Source organism: Tamandua tetradactyla, chromosome 6 (assembly GCF_023851605.1).
Source record: "Tamandua tetradactyla isolate mTamTet1 chromosome 6, mTamTet1.pri, whole genome shotgun sequence".
NCBI classification, from domain to species: domain Eukaryota; kingdom Metazoa; phylum Chordata; class Mammalia; order Pilosa; family Myrmecophagidae; genus Tamandua; species Tamandua tetradactyla.
The window spans coordinates 145,039,445-145,053,186 of record NC_135332.1 but is presented as its reverse complement, the minus strand read 5'-3'; the positions used below and the strand labels follow the sequence as shown (position 1 = coordinate 145,053,186).

The window sequence follows — 13,742 nt, the reverse complement described above, 5'->3', positions numbered from 1 at the left end:
GCGCACACACACTGTTCCATCAAGGAGCCCCCAGGAGTCCACAAATTCCAGGGTGAGAACCCCTGACCCCAGGAACGCTCTGCGCCGCCAGGGGTCTCTTTCTGCCCTGGGATTCCGACCCAGGACCCGCCCGGCGCCGGCAGTCCTGTGGGCCGCCAGTGTTTGCCGGAGGGGACGCTAACGGGGGGGCGGGGGCAGGTAGACGCGCCCCGCCCCCTGCCCAACCCGCCGCTAGGGTGGGGCGGAGCCAAGAGGCGGCGCTGCCCCACCTGCGACGTCCCCGGCCCTGGGAAGCGGGCCCAGGGTTCCGCCCGCCACGGCTTGTGCCGGCACCGCGGCGCCCACCGCGGGCTGGCTCAGAGCCGCGTGCTGCCGCGCCGCGGTCGCAGGTCGGGCTCCCAGCGCTGCTCCCCGGCCGCCGCCCTAGCCATGAAGATGCACTTCTGTATCCCGGTGTCCCAGCAGCGGCCGGACGCACTGGGGGGCCGCTACGTGGTGCGCCAGGGGCCGGGGTCGGGCTGGGCAGGGAGGGGCCCCGTGCACGATGTGGGAATGGGAGCTCCCCCACTGCCTGTGCCGACCAGGAACGGGTGTTTTGTGTGTTTGCAGCTGTACTCCGTGTACCTAGACGGGTTCCTCTTCTGCAGGGTGCGCTACAGCCAGCTGCATCGTTGGAACGAACAGGTGAGCGGGTCGGAGGCGAGGACCACCCCGGCCGCCTGAGGCAGATGGGCAAAAATGTACCCGCAGGGCTCTGGCTGTGTGGCTGTGGCAAGACACTCGACCTTTCCGGGGTCTCAGGCTCCTAATCTGAGAAACAGGGTCATAGCAAAGATTAATTGTGAATTCCTTGGCACAAAGCTCAACACATGCATGTTGTACTCTTAAATCATCCACAACTGTGGGATGAGGGAACAGGAGATGGATGCTTCTCCCACTACTTTCCAGCCGGACGCTCTCCACCAGCCAGCAGGACAGCTAGCGGGGTGGCCGGCTCCAGCCCTTCCCCAGGGCAATGTCCCCGTTCAAAATGAGCAAGCCGACTCCAGACCAGCGTAGCCCCTTTCCCGTAGTCGTCTCAGGAATCGTGTATATGGAAATATAACCTCCTTTCTTCCCGCAGTTTCTTAAACTTACCCCCTTTAAAAAGGGGATCTTTATTATTTGTTTTCAAACTGCCATATTCAAAGACTTCAAGTACTGGCAGGCTTGAAACCCAGGAATCAGATGACTTATGAGACAGGAGGGCATTTCCCATTATGGTTTTCCACTCTGATGACGGTGTTTTCTCTGGGAGGTAGACTGATTTATGAGTCTGTTCTAATGGGTTTTGTTGTTCCCATAAGGAGGTGTTATAAATAAGTCTTCAAAATGGGTTAGAGGTGAAAAGTAGAGAGAAGACAGAAAAAAAACTTGCCAAGAGGCAACAGCTAACATTTTGGGGAGAGTCCTTTTGGACCCTCTCTTAGTTTCCAGTGAGCAGAGACACCCAGTTTTATTTAACATCTTCTGATAATAGACCCCTGGGTTCTGTTTTTCTATTATTGTGAAGTCCCTGCAGTGAACCTTCTTGCTCATAGGTCAGCGTGCGTTGGGAAAGTCCATGTTCAAGGTTTGATTAAATGTCTTTGGGGCCACAAGAGAAAGAGCTGTAATGTGATTGCTAGTTCATTTGTATGGTGGTCTTTGTATTGCTGGCACAGTGCTTGCGACTTAGTGGGTCCTCAGGAAGGATTGTTAAAATGGCTGAAGAAGGGCTTCGATTGAGATCTCTGAAAGAGGAGAAGCTACGTGTGGCTGAAACATGTTTGGAGAGTTGTGAGGACCATAGAGGCAGGCTGGCCGGATGGAATCCTGAAGGAAGAGGAAGGAGAGATGTTTGGAGGAAGCATATCTTGCTCAAAGTCATTCTGCTAATACGTGTTGGAGCCAGGAATCCATCTCCAGAACTGCTCTGACCCCAATATTGTGTGTTTTTATTTTGTCTGTTTTTTTTTTACTAAAGTTGGCAAACAGTTGTATCAGAAAATAATTACTATCTCCTATCTCTCCCCCTCCCTCTCCTGTAATGTGAGTTGGGAGGGAGCCATCACCAGGAGAAAAGCCGGAAGCAGCAGGGAGGAGCTGAGAGAATGTGGAATTGACCACTTCCCACCTGGTCGCCTCCCACCTCTCTTCTCTGACTTTCAATTTTCTTGTCAGAAACAATAACGAGTAGGTGGTTGTGAGCGCCAGCCTCACAGGGTGCTGCTGACGTTTAGGGACCAGTTTCATATAGCCTGGCACATAAGGCTTGATGAATATTTGCTGACTCAGAGACTCCAAGAGTTCCTGGGTCTGGTTGTCCTTAACCAGCAGACTCTGGAAAGGGCTTGTTTTCAGGAAAATTCTGATGTGTCAAACCTAGCAGAGTCAGAGCACACATAAAGTGAGCTAACTTTTGTTCTCGATCATCTGTTTTGGAAGCCATGGGGGGCTTTAAGCAATTTCTAATTTCATTTTCTGTATTCTATTCTTTACATTATAGTCAAAAACGAAATACAAGATGATCACACCTAAGTAATTAAAAAATGTAATAAAAACATATGCATTTGGGATGCAATCATTTGGATCAGTAATTATTTACTGATACAACTGTTTGCCAACCTTAGGAAAAAAAATAACAGACAAAATAAAAACACACAATATTGGGGTCAGAGCAGTTCTGGAGATGGATTCCTGGCTCCAACACTTATTAGCAGAATGACTTTGCGCAAGATATGCTTCTCTTTCCTCATTGTTCGAAGGAGCTAACTATAATCCTGGCACATAGGGCTATTATCAAAATTAAACAAGTTTTTACATGGAAAGCATTTGACACTGAGCTTAGCAAATACAAGCTGCTCAATTGATAGCTCTTGTTTTAAAATAATAATAGATGCCAATCATCACCTAAATTCTAAATAACTTCTTTAAAATGAAGTTTTTCTTATAGAAAGGGGGAAAACAATAAGCACAAAGTTAAGGAAGTTGGAAATTGGACAAACAAAATCCCAGACAAATATTAAGTCTTCAGTTAACATCTACTGCACACCCCACTGTATCACTGGCCACGGCAATTCAATGAAGGCCCACTGCTCAGTAGTTCCTGGGAAGTTCTGTATCTGAATAGAATAAAAATTTCATTTTTATAGAATTAACTAATTTATTCAATTACTTTAGAAATAGTCACCAAGTTCCTATTATTGTTAAATGCACTGTGTTAAAATATTAAAGACGATGTTAAAATGTTAAAGACTATGGTTTCAGCACAAGTGATTTTTGGCTTTAAAAGTTGGATTTAGGGCTGGCCCACGGTGGCTCAGCAGGTAAGAATGCTTGCCTGCCATGCCCGAGGACCCGGGTTCGATTCCCGGTGCCTGCCCATGTTAAAAAATAATAATAATAATAAAAAAAAGTTGGATTTATAGTTTGGGTTTTGGATAAACTCATATTGAGGAGAGGCACGTGGCCCATGGAAAGTGGCCCCTGGTCCATCTCAGCCCTGGTATGTGGAGAGCTAAGGCTTGTGAGACGGGATGTTTGTGTTTCTCTGAGGTTGGCTGTGAGCTGCACTCTCTGAAATTGTCACATGCAGCCTGCCTCCTGGTGAGGCTTTGACATCTTCCTCCTCAGCTGCTGAGTACTGCCATTTCTCTGCTGTGTGAACCGGTGGACTTCCTTCTGTGCCTTCAGTTCGGTGGCGCCCTCCCCACCCGCACCACCATCCTGATTAGATGTGATGATGTCTGTAAAGGAAGCATTTCAGTGGTTCATTCTGGCCAAGTGTTAAAGATGAGGCCATCCTGTGTAAATTAAACGGGGCTCTGTGGACAGGAGGCTTGCCTCTTCGTAAACACTCTGCCTGCGTCAGACATGGTAATGGGGCAAGCCAGGGAAGCTTGCAGAGGACCCTGTGGTGGGAAGCAAGGGCTGTGGGTGCTCATACACACCAGCTCGGTCCTCCTGACCCAGCCTGGCTCCTTTCCCCCCTCTATTCTGATCTCCCCATCGTTCCCCACTCAGGCCCTCTGTTTCAATCAGGCTGGTCCACACATTGCCTCTACATGGCACACTTCTCTTGCCTGGGAAGACCCCTGGTTTCTGGTCTACTCGTCAGGAACCACCTCATCTCACGCCCCATTTCTTCTGGGAGCTCCTCTTTGTTTGCAAGAGATACTTTTCTCTAATTCCTGTGCTACTTCATGTTTAGACCTTGTCATATCCCTCTTTTTGTATGTATATTTTGTCTCCCCTGATTATTTAGAAGCAAAAACCAAATGTGTAAATGAAGCAATGAATGATGGTTCTGGGTATAGAATACCCATGTAAAGTCCTGCCAAAATAGATGCTCGGTAGAGATTTGATGGCAAAGATGGTGATGAGAGTGGAAGGACTGAGCCCAAGTTTTGCTGCTCAGTGGCTGATGGGCTCTGGTCTGAGTTACTTCATCTCCCTGAGCCTCGGGTTGCTTCACTGTCCAGGCTGAAAGGTGACCATTGAATGAGAGTGGTGATGATGAGCCACCTCACAGGACAGTTTTGAGGAACAAATGGGATAATAGACTAAGTTCCAGGCTTGATCTTTGGTACTAGATGCCACTGCCCTGACTGCTTTGAGTTCTGCTCTTTTTCTGGTGATACTGGGTTCTCGATTACAGGGCACTTGGGAAAGTGAGATAATCAGTCAACGTAAGAAGCAGTCTGTAGAAAGGACACTGTGTGTCTGTGATTCCACTTGCCCTGGCTCGTGGCCACTCTGGGATGGGTATGGGGGCTGTGAGTGCGGGGCTGGGGGTGGTAGAGGAACGAGCTGCTGTTTTCAACTGCCCAATTAAGTCCTCTTGCCTTTAAAGGCAGAACTGCGAAATGGAGAAGTGGGTGCAGGACATTGTAGTTGGATTAAAGAAAGATATCTGAACATGGTCTTCCAAAATGAACAAACAAAAATGCCTCATAATAAAAGAGCAGAAGAGTGTGTTTTCCTTTGGATTTCTTTTGTTGTTGATGTTGGCAGTGGTTTTTACCTTTTTTATTTATTATTTTTAAAAATATTTTCATTGTAAACAACAGACAAACATTCTTGGCATGGTTACCATCAGTGGCTCACAGTATCATCACATACTTGTGTATTCATCACCATGATCATTTTTTTGAACATTGGTATCTCTCCAGCAAAAGAAAGAAAAAAGAAAAAAACTAGCACCTGCCATACCCCTTACCCCTCCCTCTCATTAACCACTAGTGTTTCAATCTACTCAATTTATTTTAACCTTTGTTCCCCCGTTATGTTTATTTCTTATCCATATTTTTGCTCATCTGTCCATACCATAGATAAAAGGAGCATCAGACACAAGGTTTTTCACAATCATACAGTCACATTGCAAAAGCTGTATCATTATACAGTCATCTTCAAGAAACATAGCTAATGGAACACAGCTCTACAGTTTCAGGTACTTTCTTCTAGCCACTCTAATATACCATAAACTAAAAAGGAGATATCTATAAAATGCGTAGGAATATAACCTCCAGGATAACCTCTTGACTGTATTTGAAATTTCTCAGCCCCTGACACTTTATTTTGTCTCATTTCTCTCTTCCCCCTTTTGGTCGAGAAGGTTTTCTCAATCCCTTGATGCTGAGTCCCAGCTCTTTCTAGGATTTCTGTCCCACGTTGCCAGGGAGGTCCACACCCCTGGGAGTCATGTCCCATGTAGAGAGGGGGAGGGTAGTGAGTTCACTTGCCATGTTTGCTGAGAGAGAGAGAGAGAGGCCACATCTGAGCAACAAAAGAGGTTCTCTGGGGGTGACTCTTAGATTTAATTTTAAGTAGGCTTAGTCTATCCTTTGTGGGGATAAGTTTCATAGAGGCAAACCCCATATTGAAGGCTTGGCTTATGGATTTTGTTGTCCCCACTGCTTGCGAGAGTATCAGGAATTCCCCAAATGAGGAAGTTGAATTTTCCCCCTTTTTCCCCATTCCCCCAAGGGGACTTTGCAAATATTTCTTTATTCACTGTCCAGATCTCTCTGGGATTAACAGGGCATCACACTAACCTTGACAAACCTACAAAGTCCTTTTCAAGGTTCCATGTACTTATGGTGTGCAATTAAACTGTTCCTTTGGATTTCTTTTAGCAGTTTTTGAGAGAAAGAGGCTAAACTGTAGCACCAGATAATCCTTTGTGTGCTGGTGGTTCTAATAGTAAGCTGTGTGCTGTCTCAGAACTATAAAATAGATTCTATTTTAGAAGAGTTGAATTTGTGGAGTTGATGATTAACTTTTGGCAGGCTTAACTAGTCAGTTTACTATATGTTTATTTTCCTCCTTAGACAGATTTGGTGGAAGGGACGGAAAACATTCTTTGAGCAGTCAGCTCAGGTTGTAAAACCTGCTGGGAAGGTTTTTGCTCTGTCATAGGTATTAGAATCTTAATCCTGTTGACATTTTACCCAGCTCTTGGCCTCAGGGTAGGTGCTTCTCCAAGACGCTCTCCTGCAGATGGATATCCCAGGCAGTCCTGCTGGCTCAAAGCTGCTGTGATTATAACCAATTTGAGAGCATCTGCGACATTTGTGAACACATGCCAAGGAAGACAATTGCCTTTTAAAGATCACTTAATCAGTTAATCAAGATATAATTGCGTGCAAAGAAGACAAATTTCTGTTTCTGTTTGATGGCATTAGCAGAGATGGGTGTGCAAATCCCAGGTTGTTGGAGCAGCCCTGCCTGGGATGCCAGCTCACAGTCTCTGCCATGCCGGGAAAATTTACTTGAGTTTAAAAGAGACAAAATTGTGGCTATAAAATATTTATACTACGAGGCCTAGACCAGAGGTTGCAAACTTAAATGGCAACAGAGGTCAAGCAGGTAATTTAAATGAGAGGCGTGCATCAGGTGGCAGGCTATAAGGAGCAGTGTGAACTGCTTCGAGCTCTAAAGAGGGACTGATGCCCTAGGGGATGTGAGCCCAGTGATTCCAGATCTTTTTTTTTTGCATGGGCAGGCACTGGGAATCGAACCCGGGTCTCCGGCATGGCCTCTGCCTGCTGAGCCACCATGGCCCACGCTCCAGATCTTTTTATTTTCAAAAAAAAGTGAAACAAGTTGTTGTTTTTTTAATAAACTTTTTTTTTTAGAATAGTTTTAGACTTACAGGAAGTTTAAGAAAACAGTACAGAGAGATCCCATATACCCAAACCTGGTTTTTCCTATCATTAACATCTTCCATTAGTATGACATATTTGCCGCAATTAATGAACCAGTATCAATACATTATTATTAAGTAAAGTTAATACTTTATTCAGATTTCATTAGCTTTCCCCTCATGTCCTTTTTCTGTTCCAAGATGCCATCTGGGAGACTGCATTTTGTGGTCATGTCTCCGTAGGCTCCTCTTGGCTGTGACGGTTTCTTAGACTTTCCTTGTTTTTATTACCTTGACAGTTTTGAAGAGTAGTGTCAGGTATTTCATAGGTTGACCCTCAAATGGAATTTTTCGGATGTTTTTCTCATGATTAGATTGATGTTATGGGTTTTGGGGAGGAAGACCACAGAGAAAAAATGCCATTCTTATCACATCATAGCATAGGTACAGATTATCAACACGAGTTATCACTGTTGAAGTTGACCTTGATCACCTAAATTAATGTTTGTCAGGTTTCTCCACTGTTAAGTTACTCCCCCACCTCCAGCCCTCCCCATACTGCATTCTTTGGGAGGAAATCACTATGTGTAGCCCATATTTAAGGAGTGGGAACTTGTGCTCCCTTCTTTGAGGGATGAGTATCTATTTGGAATTCTTTTGCATGGAAGATTTGTCTCTTCTCATTTTAAAATTTATTCAATTATGTATATCAGTTTGGACTCAAGGATATTTATTTTATACTTTAGATTATAAATCTGCTACTACTTTATTTTGTTGCTTAAATTGTTCCAGCTCTGGCCATTGGGAGCTCTTTCAGTTAGTTCTTGTACCCCAACATTGTGGGGTTTTGTTGTTGAGCACTTCTTGCACTTTTCTGGCACTACAGTATGCTCCAGGTTCTATTTCCTGCACCATTCCTAGAATTAGCCATTTCTCCAGGGAGTCCTGATTTTTTTTTTTACTTAGCAAATGCTGTTGGAAACTAAGATCCAGGTACCAGGTGCATGTTTGCTGCTACTGGGGTACCATTGCTTCTAAGCCCTCTTAGCTAACAGAGCAAAGAAATAAATGCAAACGAAGAAATATATACACAGCTATAAATATACCTATATGTAATCAGTTTGTACTGATATCTTCAATTCTAATCCATTATCACATGGATCATTCTAGTCTCTTTTCCTTGCTTATCTGTAAACTCCCACTCCAGCAGTGAGAAACCTGGCTCCAATTACTCTATTCTGTATGCACAGGGAGAGCTGTTTCAGAATTATTAACTTGTACTCCCATGGGAAACAACTTTATCAACTATAGTGCTTATGTATACTTATTTTGTTTTTAGTTTTGCAGGCACCACTCATTTCCATTGTTACTTAGGTTAACACCTTTTCCTCCTACCCACTTTAGTGAAGTTGTTTCATACTTTGTAATGCAGTTAGAATGCCTTCTCACATTCTACATTCCTCCTGAGGTCTCTTGGCTACCTAAATGATTTTTAAAGTATTCACATACATTGTTTGTTTTATAAAGTTCATTTGGTTTTGACAAATGCACAGTGTCATCTATCTACAATTACAGTATACAGAATAGTTTCACTGCCCGAAAATCCTGGGCTTCACCCACTCAACCCTTCTACCCCCAAAGCCCTGGCGACCTCTGATCTTTTTATTGAAATTATATAGTATATAGCCTTTTCAGAGTGGCTGCTTTAATGTCGCATTGTGTGGTATGCTTGCTCATTTCTTTTTACTGCTGAGTAATATTTCATTGTATGGATATGCCACTGTTTGTTTAGCCATTCACCTATTGCAGGATAGTTTCTTGATTCCTTTCACTTTTTGGTGGTTATGAATAAAGCTGCCATAAACGTTTGCCTGCAGGCTTTTGTGTGGACATACATTTTCAAATCATTTGGGTAAATCCCTTAGGAGAGCAATTTTTGGATTGGTTAGCTTTGTAAGAAATTGCTAAACTGTCTTCTAGAGTAGCTATACCATTTTGTATTCCCTCCAGAATAGAAGTTTTTAAAACTTAAACTTGCAAAAATAAGTGTTGATATCAAATTCAAATTTTCAGTGAAACAGACAAACAACAACCTAGCAGGCCAAGCAAAAAACATCAGGGAGCTTTGTCTTGCCCACATGCTGGTAATTTATAACCTTTCTAGATGTTAGACCAGAGCTCTCCAATAAGAATTTTATGTTGCTATACCTGCTTGGTCCAATTCAGTAGAAACTAACCACATTTCAAGTGAATACTAATGAGCTGAATTTTAAATTTTATTTCATTTAAATTAAGGTTAAATTTAAGGTGGACCAGTGGGCACCATATTGAATGGTGCACTTGTAGGCCATTAGAAAGATTTTCGCTTTTACTTTATTTTACTTGATTACTCTGGAGCAAGGAAGTGGTATGATCTGACTTAGTTTTAAAATATCATCTTAGGGGTGGTGCAGTAGTGGCTCAGTGGCAGAATTGTCGCCTACTGTGTTGGAGACCTGGGTTTGATTCCCAGAGCCTGCCCATGCCAGAAACAAAAACAAAAACGTCTTAGATGGTGTGTTAGTAATAGACTGAACGGGAAGAGAAGCAGAAAGGCCTTTTGGAAGGCTACTATAGTAATCTAGAAAAGAGGTGACAGTGACTCAGACAGGGGTGATGGCAGAGGGGGTGGAGAGAAGTGGGTGGATTCTCACAGCATTTTCAAGTTAGGACCTATGCTTGGTAAGTATTTGCTTAATATACACGGTGCTTTTGACAAAAGCCATGAAATTAAAATTCTTACCTGTTTTCAACCTCATTTATCTTAATGTGCTTTAATTTCTTTAAGCCAGTGGCTATTGCAATAGTAAGGGCTTTAGCCCTCCTGCTCCAGAGGTGTCATGTTAAAACCTTACTGGGTTTCTGAGTGGTTTCCTTTTTCCTATTTTAAGAGAATAATGCTGCCTTCATCTTCAAGCTGCTGTTGTATGTGTAGGGCTGGGATGAGGGAACATGCACTTTTGGCTGTCTTAATTTAAAAATTATTTTTTGGTATATCCACTATTAAGCTTGCCTACAAATAATTATCACCATGATCTTGGCGGCTATGTGGGTGGGTGGGAGAGAAGGGGTTGTCTGGATTTCTGTTGGGATCATATGTCAGCTTTATAGATATTCTGTAAACCAGCACGAGAAATATAATGCAAGTTACCTATGTAATTTAAAATGATATCCAGTAGAAATATAATGTGAGATACCAATTGTATTAGTTAGGGTTCTCTAGAGAAACAGAATCAACAGGGAACACTTGCAAATATAAAATTTATAAAAGTGTCTCACGTGACCGTAGGAACACAGAGTCCAAAATCCACAGGGCAGGCTGCGAAGCTGATGACTCCAATGGATGGCCTGGATGAACTCCACAGGAGAGGCTCGCCAGCCAAAGCAGGAATGCAACTTATCTCCTCTGAGTCCTCCTTAAAAGGCTTCCCATGATTGCATTTAGCATCACTAATTGCAGAAGACACTCCCCTTTGGCTGATCACAAATGGAATCAGCTGTGGATGTAGCTAACGTGATCATAACCTAATCCTATGAAATGTCCTCATTGCAACAGACAGGCCAGTGCTTACCCAATCAGACGAACAGGTACCACAACATGGCCAAGTTGACACCTGTCCCTAACCATGACAGTCCACCCCTTGTCAACTTGGCACCTATACCTTAGATTTCCAAATGAAAACAAAAATAAGCACACATTTTTTCTTTTACCTGACAATACTGTTCTAGTTTGCTAGCTGCTGGAATGCAATATACCAGAAACGGAATGGCTTTTAACAAGGGGAATTTAATGAGTTGCTAGTTTACAGATCTAAGGCCAAGAAAATGTCCCAATTAAAACAAGTCTATAGAAATGTCCAATCAAAGGCATCCGGGGAAAGATACCTTGGTTCAAGAAGGCCGATGAAGTTCAGGGTTTCTCTCTCATCTGGAAAGGCACATGGTGAACGCAGTCAGGGTTCCTCTCTCGGCTGGACAGGCACATGGCGAATATGGTATCATCTGCTAGCTTTGTCTCCTGGCTTCCTGTTTCATGAAGCTCCCCGGGAGGCGTTTTCCTTCTTCATCTCCAAAGGTCGCTGGCTGGTGGACTCTCTGCTTCGTGGTGCTGCAGCATTCTCTGCTCTCTCTGAGTCTCTCATTCTCCAAAATGTTTCCTCTTTTATAGGACTTCAGAAACTAATCAAGACCCACTCAGATGGGTGGAGACATATCATCTCCTAATCCAGTTTAACAACCGTTCTTAACTAAATCTCATCAACCAGGGAGATGATCCCATCACAGTCCCAAATACACAGCATTGAATAGAGACTATTCTACCTTTAAGAAATGGGATTTATATTAAAACATGACTTTTCTTAGGGGGCATACTTCCTTTCAAACCAGCACACCAATGTACTCCTAAATTTTCTGGCAGCCAAACTAAAGAGAGTAAGAAGAAACAGATGGGATTAGATGTAGGAATATTTTTAATTTGATCCATTATATCTAAAATATTGTTTTAAGATATAATCAATATAAAAAAATCAGTGAAATATTTTACATTCCCTTTTCTTTGTATTGAGTCCCAAAATCTGGCTTGTATTTTACACTTCGCACATTCCAATTCAGGTGTTCAGTTCCCACTTGTGGCTACCTATTGGACAGACCAGCTGTAAACATTTGCTTATGAAGTTCAGATTTAGTGGTGATAGTGTGGGGTTGGGAAATTAAATTTCTAGTTCTCATCATTGACACCCTCACTTCTAGTGAGGGATGAATTAAGAAAATATTGTATGAGGTGAGCCGTAAGGCAGTCTTGTAAAACAAATGAAGAATAGAAATAAACCTCCAAATCTACCAAACTTAAACTGGGGTTGCCAGCCTGTGAAATGTCTAACAGTATTTCTAGAAACATATGTTGAAATAGATTCCTCCTTAAGAAAATCAAATTATCCTTCTTTCTTCTTTTTGGCCACCAGAAAAGGTTAATGTGAAATAAAGTGCTTGAGTGAGATTGCCCTAAAATGAGGCTTCGGTATCTCAGTCAACCATAAATTGGAGGCAAACTCACCTTACTGTGTGTTTTCTGGATCTTTCAGCTGAGGCGAGTCTTTGGCAGTTGCCTGCCTCCCTTTCCACCAAAGTACTATCTTGCAATGACCACATCAATGGCTGATGAGAGGAGGGACCAGCTGGAACAATATTTGCAAAATGGTATGTATTGGTTTTTGCTTTTTTACAGTTTTTTTTGAGATGAATGACACACCATAAAATTTATCTACTTAAAGTGTACAATTTAATGGCTTTTAGTATATTTACAGAGTTTTGAAACCGTCACCATAATCTAAATTTAGAACATTTTCATCACCCCCAAAAGAAACCTTGTACCTATTAGCAGTCATCCCCATTCCTCTCTCCAACCAGCCCCTGGCATCCACTCTAAAAACTTTCTCTCTTAATAGGTTTGGCCTCTCTGGACATTGTATGTAAATGGAATCATACAGTATGTTGTCTTTATATTTGGTTTTTAAAATATTTCATGTTCAGATGTGTCTGCTGCTGTATGTTGTTGGCTTTGATTATGATAGTCAAAGAAACGTTACCTGGATTAAGAATGAATGAATTGATGGGAGGAACTGCTTACCTGAAAGCTCTTAGGAGATATCAGAGATGTACTGCTAGTGCCAGGGACCTGCCTCCATCCCAAGCCTCGGCCCACATTTAGGGATCCTGCTTGTGGGATCTCAGAGGCCTGCTCCGGCCCTGTGAGCTTCGCAGTGCAGCTGTCCTCATCGTGACCTGGGCCTGGCAATGCTGTGGACCTGAGGTCTGAGGTTGGCAAGGGTAAACTTGTGGAAAAGAGAGGACTGGGGGAAATAGAAAAAACTGGCTCTAAAATATTTAAACAGTTTTTAACATCGGAAAACAATATTACATATCATATTTTAAAAAATATAAATTATACCAAAGAGTATATAATGAAAGAGAAACTTCCCTCCCGCCTCAAGCCCCCAGAAGTAACTTCTACTGGTAGCATCTTGCATAGTCCTCAGAAACAATCTGTGAGCTTATTCGTATGCATGTATATTCCTCCCTCCTCCTCTTGAACCCAAATTGGATTTTATGATGCAGACATTTTTTGTGCCCTGACTTTTTTTTTCATGGTATGATTCCATTTATAAAAAATATCCAGAAAGTATAAATCCATAGAGACAGAATGCAGATGGGTGGTTGCAGGATTGGGGTATGGGGAGCAATGGGGAGTAATTGCTTAATGGATGTGGGGTGATGAAATGTTTTGAAACTAGATAGAGGTGGTCGTTGCACAACATTGTGAAAGTACTAAATACCACTGAACTGTTCACCTTAAAATGGTGAATTTTATGTTATGTGAATGTCACCTCAATAAGCTATTATTTAAAAAAAACGCTATTTACCTTTGCTTAGGTTCTAGAACAGTATTTCTCCAAGTATGGTCCAAGAACCACCTGTATTAGACATGCTGAACTAGAATAGTTGAGGTAGGGCTGTAGCCTGCATTTTTAGAAAATTATTT

The 13,742-nt window shown here is 42.7% G+C and overlaps 1 protein-coding gene across 2 annotated transcripts in view; it reads left to right on the top strand.

Moving 5' to 3' along the window:
* Positions 1-372: 372 nt before the first annotated feature.
* Positions 373-13,742, top strand: part of SNX31 (sorting nexin 31) — a 90,792-nt gene continuing 77,422 nt past the window's right edge. Inside the window, exons 1-3 of one of the 2 annotated variants that reach the window (XM_077163233.1) lie at positions 373-495; positions 610-684; positions 12,286-12,400. In XM_077163233.1, the coding sequence (XP_077019348.1) occupies positions 430-495; positions 610-684; positions 12,286-12,400 (256 nt within the window). In that variant the 5' untranslated portion in view covers positions 373-429. Of the gene's footprint in view, positions 496-609; positions 685-12,285; positions 12,401-13,742 lie in introns of those variants that run through there. The other variant, XM_077163234.1, reaches the window with a different exon arrangement.